Raw genomic sequence first — 16776 nt, forward strand, 5'->3', positions numbered from 1 at the left:
AAATAAAAGTTGCTTTGACTCAAAAAATCGTACTAGAATTGCTTATATTTGAAGTAATTTGATTCCAAAGCAACTGGCACCAACTCTGTGTAGGTAATCTTAACCATTGTTATTTCTTAACATTTACAGTCATAACGTAACATTACATTGATCCAGAATAATTCAGTCAGACGTTTATCTTTGTATCACAATGCGTTCACTTTGGGCTTTGGATAGCTTGAATATTGATTTCTCTGCATATTACTGTTAGTCTTCATAGTCACACTGAATAGTGGAATAATTAATGAAATAATGTAAAGTACTTAAAACAATGACATTTTTGTAATTTTTCTTCTATTCAGCTATAATCCTCTGATAATCATGGAGCCATATTTTGCTGGTTTTAAGCACATGCAGCACAACTATGAAGTCACTCTTGAACTTGCAAGTGAGGAGACTCAAAAAACTAGGAATGCACAAAATTCTAGGACGGGGTCTTATGGTGTCAGTATTAGAGTCCAAGGAATTGATGGACATCCTTACATAGTACTAAACAATACAGAAGGATGTTTGTCAGAAAATCCCCCTCCTGGAAAAGAACAGCAGGTCATTTCTCAGAATGTAAGCAAGCCAGCCACAGACTCCAATACTCCTTTTAAGTTGGAGGACAAAAACGGTGAACACCCAAAGTTTCCTGAAACACAGCATGTGCAACCCTGTATGCTTAAAAGCCTAAAGATAACCAATCTGGATGAAGAGGAAAATAGAGTATCAGATTTTAAAGATGGAACAATGACATCCTCCAATTTGTTGAACTTTCAAAGACATCCTGAACTTTTGCAGCCTTACGATCCTGAAAAAAATAACTTGAACTTGGATAAATACCAACCTGCTGTGTGCAGTAAATCTAAATCTTTTGCAGATGAAGATAAAACTGAAGCAAAGCCTTGGATTTCCTCAACTAAAGTAGTGTCCCTACAGAAAACAAATACTTACCTTGCAGAGCCAACCAAAGCAAATTCAAAAAAGATACATTTGAACAGATCAGTAGATGTAGAAAACCAAGATAAGCAGCTGTCGGATTGTCCTAGTAGCACAATCAGCCCCAATGAAGTGAGTGTTTCAGAATCATTTTCATCTGCAGGAGGATCCCCATGTGTTAGTCCCACTACTTATCCGGAGACAAGAAAACCTAGACCAGATGTTCTTCCATTCCGCAGACAAGATTCAGCTGGGCCAGTATTGGACAACTCACGAAGATCATCGTCCTCATCAGCTACTCCCACTTCTGCAAATTCCTTATACAGATTTTTACTTGATGACCAAGAGTATGCCATCTATGCAGACAATGTTAATCGGCATGAAAACAGAAGATATATCCCATTTTTGCCTGGAACTGGCCGTGATATTGACACTGGTTCACTTCCAGGAGTGGATCAACTAATTGAAAAGTTTGATAAGAAAGTTGATCCTCACAGAAGAGGTAGGTCAGGAAAAAGGAATAGAATTCATCCAGATGATCGTAAAAGGTCAAGAAGCGTTGATAGTGCCTTGTCATTAGGGCTTGATGTAAATTCAGATTATTTAGGTGAATTCAGTAAAAGCTTAGGTAAGTCAACAGAGCACTTGCTGAGACCATCTAAAGTTTGCCTTCACAAGCATTTATCCAGAGATCAAAAGTCACCTTCCAAAGAGATAAAGATTTCTGCTCGAAGTATTGGAAAACTGCAAATGCCTGATAAAGACACTCAGAACAACAATTTCAATTCTTTGCAATACCATAAACAAAATGGAGCTGACACCGAGAGTTTGATGTTTAGGTCATCTACGCTCCCAGGACAGAATAAGAGAGAGGAAGTTAGAACAGTAACTTCTACTTTGTTGTTGCCAAACCGAATCACAATTCCACCTGATTCAGGAACAAAGAGTATTTCTGTAAAAACGTTTTCATCCATCCCTAATATACAGGTAATTTTGAATTTACTCTTTAGGTTGTGTTTTGCACTCTAGCATATTAAAAGTGTCGTATCTCCCATCACACAATACTTGCAAATGGGATAGCAGAGTTTTTCTGGAGAAATGTAAATACAAAAATTATTCTGGTAGTTGCAGGTATAGAAATCAGGGTTTGTAAAACAGTTCATTCTTGTATGGGTGAAGGAAGATGGTGGGGCCAAAGAAGATTATTGTAGATGGTATTATGATGATTCTTAAACATAAATGCACAAAAACAGAATGCTGAAATTATGTAACTCCATGCAAAATTATGTTTTCTTTCTTTTAGTGTGGAGTATGCTTTCTTCTTGCACTAAGCCAAAACTCCAATGGATCTTTGTGAACTTTAGGTCCACAGTTCATAAATTTTTTCGTAATAGAATAAAATGGAGAACTTCAATTGTACAGGTTGTATTTACAACCCTCATAGGATTATATTGTTTGACATTTTATCTTGTCCTTTTAGGCAACTCCTGATCTCTTAAAAGGGCAGCAAGATCTTGCACAGCAAACGAATGAAGAGACTGCTAAACAGATACTTTACAATTACCTTAAGGAAGGGTTAGTAAACAAAGTTAACTTTTGGAGAGGAAATTGTGTTTTCTCAGTGTTTATTTTCTATTACATTTAAAAGGTGAAACTGTAAAAGCAAAGCTATAACTAAAAGAAATGTCTGTTTCATAATTCTATATCTCAGTTGTGTCCTTTAAGGCAGTATAGGATCTCAAAATACCCAGGCAATCAGGACTTGCATAAGGTATTGTACAGGATTTGCTTAATCCTGTACCTGATATTTGTGAATTAAAATATGTTTTGTCTTTGAAATACTTCTGGAGTTAAACTTCATGTGATATGGAGTTCATGAAGAATTCAGATCATACCTCATGGGAGTTTAAGCTTGTGGATTTTTTAAACAGCAACAAAAAGTGTTATCTCTTAAGGTTTTACAGAAGCTGTCTTGTTGCTCTGCATTTAATCCTTTGTCCACCTGTAACTCTTTTATTTTGTGTTTTCTAATGATAACTTATTGAAAGCCGAAGACGAAATGAATTAAAATACACGATGCCCTTACATTTCTTTACATGCTTGATGTAGCAGGTTCTGGGAGCTGTAGAAGTAGTGCAGTATGGTGCAGTAGTCAGGACTCGAAAAACCTAATACTAATTACTTCTAATTTCAGTATGTTTGAATAATGTACGTGCTGAATACCTGTCTTTCCACAGCTACAGTCTTGTAGAAGAGAGGAAGAGAGTTGCAATTAAAGAGTTCAGTTTTTTGTTGTCGGGGTTTTGGTTTTGTTTTTGGTTTTTTTTTTTGGAGGGGTGGAGGGGGTGTTAGTAGGGTTTTTTGTGGGTTTGTTGTTTGTTTTGCTTTTTGTGGGGGTTTTTTGGGGGTTTTTTTGTTTTGTTTTTTAAAAAACATTTGGAATATACATTCATAACAGCCTCTCTTTAAAGTCTTTAATGAAATCATAGCTAAGATAATTTCTGACTGATTCATATTAAACTTTTTTCCTTTATGGTGGTGATTTTCAATAGTTTGGACGCTCTAAATTTGTTTTGATGTTAACAAAATAGTACCTTTGATCATGTTGTTTCTTACTTGTACTGTCTGTATTTTAGAAGTGCTGATAATGACGATGCAACAAAGAGGAAAGTCAACTTAGTTTTTGAGAAAATTCAGACTTTAAAGTCAAGAGCTGCTGGAAAGACACAGGTAAACAATTTTTTAAGTGGCTTTGGCTTGTTTCAAAGTGGTATAGTGTTAAAACAGGGCTTTAAAAATTTGAATCCCCTCACTGAGTTCAACTAAGCTATTCTTGTAGTTCCTCAGTAGTATAGTTACACTGAGGTGACTTAAGGGAAATATTTTTCTAACAATTAAAAAAGAATGTAAAGGAGTCTACCATGAGAGCTTCTACATTTTGCTTCTACTCTTGAGAAGGAGAGAGATGCAAACTTAAAAAACATCAAAATGTTGATGGATTGAAGAAAAAGCTAACATACTTAGCTTTAAAAATAATGGTGGAGTATCTTCTCATTGTAGTGATGTAAATAGATATACAAATGAAGAAAGTAATTTGTAATTTAGAAAAGCAATAATCCAGGATATTGTTTAAAAACCATATTATGATAATAGCATTTGATGATCTTCCTACTGGAAAGTTTTTATTACCTGCTATGTGGTGCACTATTTTTTCAGTTCTATGGCAAAGTGAAAAAATCCCCAGTTGTTGTAGTGTTGGCATAAGAAGGATTAAAGCTTACTGTTGATGATTATTTTATCCTGGGCTATAATTAGTCAAAATGAAAATAAGAAACACATCTTAAGAAACTACCAAAAAACTGTGTTTGAAAATCTGTCTTGACGTACAAGCATGGATCCTTTTGATGTCCGTTTTGTGTAACTGGTGGTATCTCAGTCCAATTTGGCCCCAAGTACTTGTGATTTATTACCCAATTTGAATTTTTCTTTAGGTTTGTGTTTTTTCTGTGTTATTGGCAACATGCCTTGAGCAACTACCAAGAAGTTTTATAAAAATCAAATCATGATTGCTTTGAAAATGTTAGCTTGGCTTGACCCACATGAAAAGTCCCTGGTGACCTCAGGCAGTTGATGCTACACTTTATTAGCCTTGCTCGACATTTTAAAAAACAATTGTCAAAGAACATCTTGACTTTGTGGGAATAAACATCTATATTTGATTGTAGGTTTCGGATTCTTCAGCTGAAGTAAAAGCCTTGGTGGAACAAAAAGCAGAGCTTGAAAGGAAAGTGGAAGAATTAGAGAAAAAACTGGATCTAGAAATTAGGGTACGGCACTTTGTTGTTATAAAGCAGTTGACTATTTCAAATACACTTTTCTAAGTAAGTGACAACCAATCAACCATCTGAATCTTTTTTGCTTTGTATTCTTTTTAATCCAGATATTCTTGTGCTTTTAGAGAAGACTTTTTATTTTATGTGTAGTTGCTCATAGCATAGTTACCCTCTTTAAGAAATCCTTAATATTTGAGGAGTTTGGAGCAGTGAATAAAAATGTTAGGCACGTGCATGTAAAATTTCTTGGGCATCTTCAGAGGTAAATGTTAATCTGTTGACTGCAGTGAGACACACATGGAGTGAGAGACAAACTGTATTACTTATTAGCTGCTGTTTATTAATTACAGCATTATTTTTACAGTGCTGAATTCAAAGTAAGTGTTGCTCTGAAGACATGAGAAGGACAGCTTGGCTTCTTTCGGTTTGCATTTTGAGTCTGTGATAAGAATCAATATACTTGAAACTGATTAGATAGTACTGAGGAGACTTCACTTCTCACGTTTCTAATAAAAATCAAAAAGCAGTGCTTTGTGGGCTTTAATAAATGTTCCAAGCTTTTAATATTCATAAGTTAATAACCACTTCTACAGGTGAAAAATATCAAAGTCTTGAAATGGCTTCTTTCATATAATAAAAAAAGAGCCTTTAATTTATTTATGTTTAGTCTATTATCTTGCTTAACTTTTGGTGTACAAAATTCAGAATCAGCAAAATTCCAAAGAAGAGAGAGATGCTACACGAGCCAGCCTGAAAGATCTTCAGTTGCAACTCGATGAAAGCATGTGTGAAAAAGAAGCCTTAAAAAAGCAGCTGGAAGAAAGCGAGAAGGAACTCAGAGAAAACCTAGAGGAGTGAGTTACTTCTAGAAAAGTTATTTATTGGAAATTGTATGTTTTCTTAAACCTTTTACATTAAAAGTACCCATGTCTTCAGAATATGTTAATGACATCAGACAGAGTGACATTTGTTATTATAGGAAATGTTTCTGCTGTTTAAAAACAGCATGTTTTTAGAATGTCTGGAAGGAGAAGAAAGATTGCTGAATTTACAGTCTTCCTCAGTGCAGATTGCTTTTAATATTTCATGGTCATAATATATAATTCAAGTCTTTACAATATGAGTACACTTGAGTGCTTTAGTCAAGAATATAGTACCAGGTTTAAAATAAAATGTAACTTTCCACTTAATATCTACTTAAAAGAGTACTCATTTTTACCTCTCTGACATTTCATTTTTCTGCCTCATTGTAACTCATTCCCCTGTGTGGAACATGGGAATTGATACTTGTATGTTTTTAGTACTTGAAAGAACAAATTAGTATTTCTACAAATTAAAAAATCCTGTCTGATTTTTTCTCATGAGGCTTTTTCAAGTGAAGATGGAGCAGGAGCAACACCAGACTGAGATCAGAGATCTTCAAGACCAGCTGTCTGAGATGCATGATGAACTGGATAGCGCTAAACATACTGATGAAGGGGAGAAAGAGGTTCTGCTTGAGGTTAGTTATGAAGTACCAGAAGGAGGATGAAAAAATCAAAGGAATTGCATAAAAAGTGGGAACTAACATACAGGTAGAAGAAATACATTCCTTAGCTTTTCCCATTCTATTAATCTGAAACAATATAGCATTATTAGGTGCCCTAAGAAAGCATGTTATAATAACTACATTAACACTAAAAGGAATACAAAGTGTAAGTACCATTGTTTGGTAGAATAGAACAAATAACATAATGGTTGAGGGATAGCTCAGTTATTCACTATTACCACATAATCATCTCAGTTTTAACAATTAGATAGGATTTTTGGGTCAGAACAGGGAAGATCAGTTTTAAAGAAGGTGTACATACTAGCAAGACCAGATGAGATTCAACTAAGAAAATGAACTCACCAAAGCAGTCTCTAAATTGTCGACTCCCTGTTGATGGGAGAGAAGAGAAGGGATACAGTCTGAAGAGTAACAAAAGACTTGCGGGTTTTTTGTCGCCTTGGGACGAGAGAGCAATTGGTTGTAGCCCTGGTTATAGGAATATACTGATGATGAAATAGAGAATACTGCATATTAAATTTGTTGATACAAGTATATCAGTGCCTAATAGTTCAAGAGGAAGATTAGAATTCAGAATTATCTTAATACTTTGTAATACCAAAACATTTCACTTCTCTTAGTCCTAGTGCAAAGAACTAGCTGAAGAAATGGAAGCTAAATGTTAAAATGCAAAATTGGGAGCAAAAGCACAGACAGTAGATCTCAGGAATATTAAAGATGTTTGTATGCAAGACACGCTGAGTAGAATAACTACCTTGTTTTGTGTAGGTGAGATTTGAGTACTCTCTTAAGTTACTCACGTAAATCTTAGGCACTGGAGTTGAAAGTCGTACATAAGTAGGGGGGTATCTGGAAGAAAGGTGATAGTACTGAAAAACATTACCTATGAAGAAGGAATTTAATCTGAATGGAGGAGTGAGGGAAGAGTCAAAAGCACATCTTTTACAATGTTGCTATAAAGGAGATAGTGATTGATTTTTCTGTGTTGTGTGGGGATAGAGTAAGAAATGAGAGACTTAGCTGCAGAGATTTGAAGTAAGTGTTGGAAAACATTTTCTATCAATATGGATAAATAAACAGTGGAATATGGCTACCTGGAATTGTAGTAGAATCCCTTCCATTGTAGGCTTTTAAGGACAGAACAGATGATATGTGTCAGGAATGGTTTAGAGGTACTGATCCTGCTTCAGTGAGGGGGAAGTTTACTTTCTTTTTGAAAGTGCAAGTTATTCACAGCTTGAGAAGTACTAAATTAGGTAATTTTTAAAGCTGTACGTTTTTGATTGTTGATGTTGGTTTATTCTGTGTTTGTATACATGAATGTGTGTATTTATTCTTCAGATTCACTGACTACCGACTTCCTTCCCAGCAAATTGGAGAGGGGAAATGACTTCTAGGGGAAACATGGTGGGAGGAGGAAGGGTGTAAAGGCATGGACTCAGTTGGAAAGCACTTGTTTTGTCTTCAGCACTTGCAGAAGCAGCTTTATTTGTTCCAGCAGAAATGACAACAAGGAATTATCATTGGGTTCACTTCTCTTGCAGTGTGAGAAACTAAGGTTTTTCTTTGTTTCTGTCTACCTCTTTGCTACAGAAGGTACGACTGAGGGAGTTGCTAAATTGCAACCATAGTTTGACTCCTGCTTCATTTACAGACAACATAACATACACCATCAAAATTTTTTCATAGTTTAAAGCATCAGATATGTTGACGCATTATATAAAACATCAGGTATATGTTATACTTCTAATAATTTTAGGATTTATTGAATTTTTGGCTTATTACAAAAGCTGCAAAAAATATGTCAGTCATAAAAAACGAAGTTGGCCTTAGAGAGCTTATACTTGGATGCTTTCCTTCTCTGAAACACAGACAGAATATCCATTGGAACTACTTGTCATGCAATTGTGTTTAATTTTGTTCTTTAGGAGCTGTTGCAAATGAAGCAGGATCTGCAAGAAGTATTAATAGCAAAAGATCAACAAGAAGAGATTTTGAGAAAGAGAGAAAGAGAGCTTACAGCTTTAAAAGGAGCACTAAAAGAAGAAGTATCTAGCCATGACATGGAGATGGATAAACTTAAAGAGCAACATGATAAAGAATTGCTCAATCTACAACAGAGCCTGGAGAAAGCAACAGAGGTGAAATAAGTGATTACGATTAATCTCTGCAGGGAAAAATCATATGCCCCACGGATGTCCCGTACTAGATGCTTTCAGATACTAATATTTTCTTAGCAAAATACATAGGTAAAGATTTGGGCTAGGACATTCTTAGCTGCTGATAATAAGTTTTATTTCATACACTTTGATTGATTGTCCCAGCTGAAGTTGTGGCCCTTTCTCAAGCAGTTATTTGCTATGTTTGCTTCATTGCAAACTTTGAGAGGGAGTAGATGGGAGTATACTACAGAGGACCACTGATTGTCTTGAATGAAATGGAATCACTGGAACTTTGAGGATGCGCTGAGGAGTGCCAGTGTGCTTTGCCAGTGATGCTGTTGAAATTACAGTTTTGGAGCTTCTAACTATTCTCCGCAGTTCTGTGCAGCACGCTTTTCTAACCTTCAGCTCCTTGTGTCACATCCTGTTCCCTGGTTACATTGTCCCACCTTATTCCCTGAACTACTTACTAATAGGGTTTTTTATTTTATTTTGTGTCCTTTTCATTCATTGAGGTTATCTTGTTTACGGAATGGTCAAATGAGTGCCAGCACAAGGGAAACAGCAGGGACTGGGTGTCTGGAACCAGACAGGAGGAAAACAGAACTGAAGGAATTGCCTCTTCCAGCATCAGCAGGAAGTTTTTGTGAGGGGTAGAATGAACAGTTTTCAGCTGTGCGTATCTGTTACTGCTTTCCAAAAGATGTCCTCTGTGAAGTTACTGTTGCAGAGACAACAGCTAGGAATCTACTGAAAGGTTTTTTTTTGTAAGGAAACAGCTCTCATAAAGTTTTAAGCGTTATTTTTACAATGCCAGTTATTTGTGTCTTTACTGTATCCCCTTCCCTCATTTTATTTCTGTCAAATGTTTGAGAAAATGTCTAAAGGCAAACTGTGCTGGACCAATATGTGAAAATTGTAGGCCCAGTTTTATGCTTAGAAATGTCCATGCTTATTTATATCTTTTTACCCATACCATGTTGGTGTTAGGTGAGTTGCAGTTATCCTACTAGTTGTGGCCAAAAAAATAATGTAGAACTGCATTAAAATTAAGCTTGAAACTTGAAAGAAGTTTCCCAAGCTTTATATACTTTATGAAAAAAATAGGAGCACATATGGAAGATGCTGGATAGATACTGTGTGACTGAATTCCAATAGAGTATTCTTTTAAAAGATTGTTTTTCAATATGTGATTTTCTTCAGTGGTTAGAAAAATTTACATACACTGGTTTGTTTATGCAGCCTAGGACTTCTACTTGAGATTGTTTAGCTTTGATTATGTGTTGTTTCTCTTTGTTTACATCATCATGAAGATATTTGACTCATCTGAGCTGCTTGAACTGAATTCACTTTTTCTTTGAGAGAAAAGTAGAACATTTAAATTATCGTTTTTTATTATACAGTAATTGTAGTGACAGCTTAACCTCAGTGAACCATCTTTCAAAGTAACTGCATGGTAATTTACTGTATTTCAATTATGGAACCGTAATTACGACTGACAAGAAATGAAAGAGTAGTCTGTTTGGCATAACAATAACACAGTCTGGGAAATGGCTCTATGACTAGGTTGCTGTGGCTTAGAGATAGTTATAAATAGCATTTATTTGTTTGCATGACATATTCTATCTAATAGCAAATTTAATAAGATGTTCAAAAGTGAAATTTAATTAATTAATGTTTCTCTAAGCACCAGTTCTCCTCTTCCAATTTTACTTCAAGTGATTTTTGTTGGTTTTATTTTAAGTAAAACTTTTATCATTCGTAATTGGAAGGTGGAGGTTTTTGTGTGGTTTGTTTGTTGTTTTTTTTTTTTTTAATCTTGCAAGTATTAATACCCGTAATTTTTTTTTTTTTTTTTTTTTTTTTTTTTGGAGCCTGGCATTATATCTATGTCTACTGGCTAAGGCTAGTTGTTGAGTTTGATATATCTATCAGGAAAGTACAACCAGTCTCTGCAGGGAGTTAGATCAGTGATCTGCTGTGATCTTACATACGATATTAATTACTGGTCTTATAATTAATCTGGAATACCCAACAGTGTGTGTGAAAATCATGTTTTATACAGTTGAAGCTACTTGACCTGTTAAATTATTTTTTTTTTAATATTATTGCCAGCTGGAAAGATTTATAGTGGGTGGTGGGGTACAAGAAATTTACATCAAAGATTAGTGGAAAGGGCCATTCTGTTGTATTTAATGAGGAAAACAGGTGTGTAATGGCTGTAACAGTGGCTTACCGTACAGAAAATATGGATACTGATGTTTGATATATCAGGGTATATTGGAATCTTTATGTACAAGTTTGTTAGTTCTTATGTTGCTTCTTTATCATCCAAATTGGTAAACTGAAAAAGGTGTTTTGTGATATGTATTAGGCCAAAGGATATTTTTGCAGGGAGAAAGGAAGTAACTTTTGTGCCAGTGTTAAATCAACAGAATTTTTCAGCTGCTGGAGACATCAGATAGGTTGGCAAGTAGTGTACAGTGCATTTAGCCTGTGTGATTAGAATGCCACGTAGATCTGTTTTGAAATCATGTTAGAAACATACTCAAGGTTATCTGCTAGGAGAACAGAGTGGGGTTATTATGTTACGTGCGATGCTGTTCTCAAGCTCACTGATGTGGTAGTACATTGGGGTTTTCTTGTTTTTTTAAAATAGAGGTTGTTAGATAAAGCCACAGATATTCAGATACTAATTTTCTTTGCTACAGTTTACTTTTTAAAGTCATTTTTCTGTTTTATCTTTTGCTTGTGGTCTTGAGATGGCTGTGATTGTTCTTAACTTCATTGCTTGTTTACTAAGACTGAGACCAGACTGTTTCCATTTAACTATGGTAGAAATTTTACTTTTTTATAACATATCTTTGTGGGGTAATAATTACCTTCAATAATAAATTAAAAATATAATGTCTTTCTAATTAAAAATGGATTTCTCTGTCACCGCAAGTCCTAGAGCAGAAATGAATGTGAATTCCCTCCTGGTTTTAATGTAGTACAAAAATTTATATTATTTAATCTGACCCTACAACACAACAGGTCAGAATTGTACTACTTATACTATGAGTACTCTGTCACTATAGATGAAGTGCCACTGCTCCAGCAAAATTTGGAAATAGCTTTTGGAATGTAGGACTGTAGGTAAAAGGTTGTAGCAAATTGCAGCTAGTACTGTTCAAATTCCACTGAAATTGTGTCAGCTTGGGAGTGCACTTGCAAACTGCACAGCGCTCAAATTTATGCCTGCTTTGAGAAGTAGTCTGTACAAATTCTGTTGTTCAGAAAAAGCTGCAATCATCACATTATGAAGAGGCTTACCTAAGCCTGACCTTGACTGATTTATTCAGGGTTCATCATACTTCTGACCTTGTCCTCAAAATGATAGAACAGACGCTCAGAATTTAGAATCTGATTCATTTATCAACACATCCAAGAATTCAATGAAGCTTGCGGTCATGTGAGCCTTAAATGTAATGTATGTATGAAGACATGAGGTATGATTGAAGAGAAGAAGGAATTTTACCAGAGCAAGTGGTAGGAACAGCAAAAGACAGCGTTTTCCTTCTGCACATGTTATGAACTAAAAGTGTATTCCTTTAAAATAAGAAAACAATATAAAATTTTGAGCATCGTAAATGAGAATAAGCTTTGGGTTTTTTTCCCCATTTCTATGAAGTGTTTGTGCATTTAGGTGAGTCTAGCACAGAGCTATAAAAGAACTTTGAAAGGAAAGTGAATATTGTACTTTTTTCTACCTAAACTGATAATATATTTCTTCTTCAAAGCTAATAAAAATGTCCCACGTGGAGCAGAAACTTAACATAAACTAGCTTAAGCATTGTAAATGATACTGATATGTACTGCATATGCCTTTCTTATAGAAATGGCTTGGCATATATAGTTTAAATGTAAAATGAAACATAACTAAGTTTAGTATATTCTGAGAGCCTATTTTGGAATAACGCTGTACAAACACCAGTGGTTTCCCAAGTTACTCAGGGTAAAGTGAAGACAACTGATTGTGGAGCATCACAGACACACTTTGGTACATAAAGTGATAGACAAATTTAATTTATATAGCTGTAAAATTATATATATGGAAAAAAACCCAATAGGATCTGAACTGACTTGTACTTTCACTCTAAGGTGAAATCTTGGGGTTATAATAAATAGCTCTATAAAAACATCATCTTGATAGCAGTAAATGAAACAAATTATATGATAGGAATTACTTGGGCATAAGAACATCATTATGCCCTTGTATACGTACGTCCATAATTTACCTGAATCTGCATCATGAATGCTGTGTCTGAGCCCAGTCGGTTCAACTCAAACAAGGTACACAACAGCTGGAAAAGCTTTAGAGAAGGTGAACCAGGATTTCAAATGCCACTGGTGCATTTTTTCTTTCCTCTGCTTGCCTGAGGCAACCTTTGACTTGTTGAAATAACACTTTTTTTTTTTTTTGTTTCGGTGGTAGAAGCTGGTTGGTAATTTATCTAAACAGTATGCAGAGTCAAAGAATAGTGGAGTGACTGGTCCAAGTCAATGTTTCCTCTTTCGTGACCTGCCTCCCCCTGCCCTCCTTTTCATTTTCTGCCCTCCTTTAACCAGCCCTCTAAAAGCCTGGTATGTTTTTGATTGATTTCCAGTGTGGTCCTACAAACACAGATGGAGTAGGGGATAGAGAGGGATCCTGCACAGACAGAAGCATGATGGTCGAAGTAAGGCTGCAGGCACTCCTTAAATAGGCATCGTTACTGGAAACACATATTTTAGAACTGTATATGGAAAATCTGGGACACAGATTTGATTCGTTTTGCTGTAAGTGTCTGTTCTGTGCATGGAAAGGAAGTTGTTTGGTAATAGCATCATGCATGTTTTTAGGCACCCATTAAATAAAATACCAAACAAATTATGGAATATTAGCTGTGTTGTCAACAAGAATAGTATGTATGCCTCTAAAGTGCACTAAAGATTTAACTTGGTGACTTTGGTGCTAAAAGCAAGCTTTTTAAGTTCCAGCTCCTCTGGTCTTTCGTTTCCATGCAATTTACTCCATTTATTTAGTGAAGACATGTTTGTTTGGATGCAGACAGTACCATGAAACTACAACTGAGTGGTTTTTATACTATATGTAGAGTCAAGAAAGCCTCTGAGCAAAATTGTCCTGCAAAGTTCTATTTGAGTTGTATTTGACCACATCTAAACAAGACAAAAAAAAAAAAAACACCAACATCTCTATTATCTGCAATAGTAATTTCACCATTGTGAGCCTTATTCAGCGCAGCGGGACTATTTCACTTAGTCCAGGTTGGGAAGGGGGGCTTGTTTGTCATTGGGGTTTTTTTTGTTTGTTTCTGAAAGTTGGTAAGAGCCTGTGCAGTCAGATACTTCTTTAATACCATCAGGAGGATCTCTGGTCCTTATCAGTAAAAGACACTATATGTATGTTCAGGTGGTTTGTCATGTAAAACTGTATGTTTGTGTATGTGTGTGAAGTGTTTGAGTGTTAGACTATGTAAGTCCATTCAGTAGGGTACAATGTGAACACAGAACTAGTTAATATTTCACTCTAGTCTTTGCAACAACTTCTGACCTTGAAAAAACTGTTAGTATAAGCCAGTCTGAGTATGTCATGATACATAGCTAGGAGGATAACATGACATTGATACAGCTACTGGTTGGGAGGTTAATACTTTCTTGGCTCTGGATTTTAGAAGTGTGTAAATGTAAGATCATGCCTATATTGGGAAATTTTGTTTAATATGTTACGTGTTAAAAAAAAAAAAAAAGGTGCTCAGATCAGTGAAAATAGCCTTGCAGGAAAACAAGTCTTGTCTCTAAACTGACACAATTATTTTTAACCAGTTACTAGAATGGCTCTAGCTGAAATGGAAGGAATGGCAGTCTGACTTGCTTGCTAATTTGTGCAGTTGCTTACTGAATAATCTCTTGAAGTAGAGCTGAGGATTCAAGTTAGTGGCAGTGTACCTCGCTAAGAGAGAAAAAAGCACTGATCCTTTTAACAGGTAACTAATGATAGCTAACTTCCAAAAGCATAGCCGTGTGTTAAAGTAGGCTAGGTCTCATTTTGAGATGATAGGAAGAGTTAATATAATCAGTGTAAGGTAGAAAAGCAGTAAGTTAAGCTGTTCAGTATCTTTTCAAGAAGCTTGGGGGTTTTTGTTTAGTGGGAGGCAGGCAGAGGGGTTGGTATCCTAACCTCTATTTTGCTTTTAGGGAGTTCTCGTAGTCCTTTTCTAAAGGTATGAGATTTTATCCAATGTTACTGTGTCATTCATCCCAGGGCTTCCAACTCCTTTAAGAAATAGTGTCTGAGGTTAGAAGAATTGCCTAAAGGTACACAGTGGGGAAAAATACCGGAACTACAAACAGAGCTACAAACAGAAATAAAGACATGTTATTTGCATTCATGAGCTTTAAAAAGTAGATGACTATACCTGAGTAATACTGATTTCAGAAGCTGTCTTTACTGAAGAGCTAATAAGGATTACAATTAAAGAGCTGTCCCTATGTTGAGACTCAGTGTGCTTGCCATTTTTCCTTGGGTGTCAGTCTTTAGGTGTAGGTTGGTTTTGGTTTTTTCTTTCTTTGGAAATCACCTGCATGTTACCTAGGGAAATCAGTGTCTAGTTGTTTTCTGGTTTGAGTTAAGTTTATGATTTGCTTATATACAAAAATGAGAGGAAAAGACAATAGAAAGGAACTTGATATCTCCATCTCAGCTACCCCCTCAGGATTATTTGAGGGAGTGGGATAGATCTGAATCCCTGAAGCCACATGGGACTTTTTACATGTAGTTCAAGAAGTTAAACAACTAGTCCAGCATCAGCCTAAAAGGTGTCCCATGAGACTTCAGAGTTGGTTTTAGCAGACGATATCTTCCTTAATACCTTGTGTTCTACACCAGAAACAGAATGAAGTGAGCAGCCACACCATTTCCTTTTTTTCAGAAGATTTTGGAAGATTATCATCTCATTTGCCTTGATTCCACAAGTATGAGTATGGAAAGAATATTTGAAAGTGTGTTACTTCCATTAAAAAAATTTTTATTTATGCTCTAGCTCATTTGGAATGGAGATTTATTCTGTAGATTTTTATTTCAAGTATGGCAATTAAAGAACAAACAGTTAATTGGTTGAATTCAGTTTTACTCAGCTGAACTTGATTTGGAAAGGAAATGTAAGGGCTTTTAGAAAACTTGGCTGAGTTGTGCCAAATAAATGTAGAATCTAGCCAAAATTTAACAATTCTAATAAACTGTGAATGAGACTTAGCTTCTCCTCACTTAAGCTCTTCCTGTATTTTGTAAAAGGACTCTAAAGGTTCCATACTGTGCAGTCACTGCCAAAGGGGAATTTCACCAGCTGAAACACTGAAGTCAGCCAAAACCATTTTTTAATGATCAGTTACACAACCACTCTCATGTCTTTGCCAATGTGGAGGGTGTGGTAAAAAAAAGGTGTGGAGCCACGGAACATTTTCTGCATTCTTATCCAAGAGTTTTTTTGCTGTATTCAGGTTGAAATTGGGTATTTAATTTGCATCTTGTGGACCCTGTTTGTGTATTCTGTACAGTTTCTTTGGGTTTATACAGTAATGGGTGGTGGGAAGGATTTTGGTGCCTTTTGTACTAACTGAGCTTTATGCCTGATACTTTAAATCTGTTCACTGCTTGCACCAAAACTGAGAGTAGTGTATAAAAATACCAAGATTTCTGCAACAAAGGAGTTGGAAAAGTATTTATTGCTTTATTTAAACTTGATCTTGATTAGTTTTAATACATTTTAAAATATTTCTGGATGCATATGCAACTATATACAAGGACACAAACCCAGACTTTATTAGATTAATTTCTTGTTAGGCAAAACACCTGAAAGGAGCAGGATGAGAAGTAAGGGAATTGGATTTTACTGCTCAAGTTCGCTTATGGAGAATAACTTCCTTAGGCCCAAAGCTGAAAAGTAAATGTCACATGCGTATGAACTCCACAGCTGTGACTATGTGGGCTCATATGAGCAGACCTGCGCTAGGTAGAACCTCATAAATTGGGCATACATACCAGATCAAATAGTACACATATATAGGTGCATACATTCTCTCGCTTTCTTCTCATCCATCTGTTAATGAGTTAATATAGCTTTGTATTCACTTAAACACGTTAGAATATTTCATTTATCAATGTCTGTCAGACTTTGGTCTGTTTCTGTACTCATTAGGTACTATTAAAAACTTCTTCTGAAGAAAGAAC

At 35.6% G+C, this 16776-nt stretch overlaps 1 protein-coding gene across 2 annotated transcripts in view; it reads left to right on the forward strand.

Annotated features, from left to right (window-relative positions):
* Positions 1-347: 347 nt before the first annotated feature.
* Positions 348-16776, forward strand: part of CGNL1 (cingulin like 1) — a 46591-nt gene continuing 30162 nt past the window's right edge. The window contains exons 1-8 of one of the 2 annotated variants that reach the window (XM_074156508.1): positions 361-1947; positions 2441-2535; positions 3597-3706; positions 4005-4016; positions 4702-4787; positions 5499-5647; positions 6159-6294; positions 8271-8483. In XM_074156508.1, the coding sequence (XP_074012609.1) occupies positions 361-1947; positions 2441-2535; positions 3597-3706; positions 4005-4016; positions 4702-4787; positions 5499-5647; positions 6159-6294; positions 8271-8483 (2388 nt within the window). Of the gene's footprint in view, positions 1948-2440; positions 2536-3596; positions 3707-4004; positions 4017-4685; positions 4788-5498; positions 5648-6158; positions 6295-8270; positions 8484-16776 lie in introns of both variants that reach the window. The other variant, XM_074156509.1, reaches the window with a different exon arrangement.

Source organism: Numenius arquata, chromosome 11, assembly GCF_964106895.1.
Source record: "Numenius arquata chromosome 11, bNumArq3.hap1.1, whole genome shotgun sequence".
Taxonomy (NCBI): Eukaryota; Metazoa; Chordata; class Aves; order Charadriiformes; family Scolopacidae; genus Numenius; species Numenius arquata.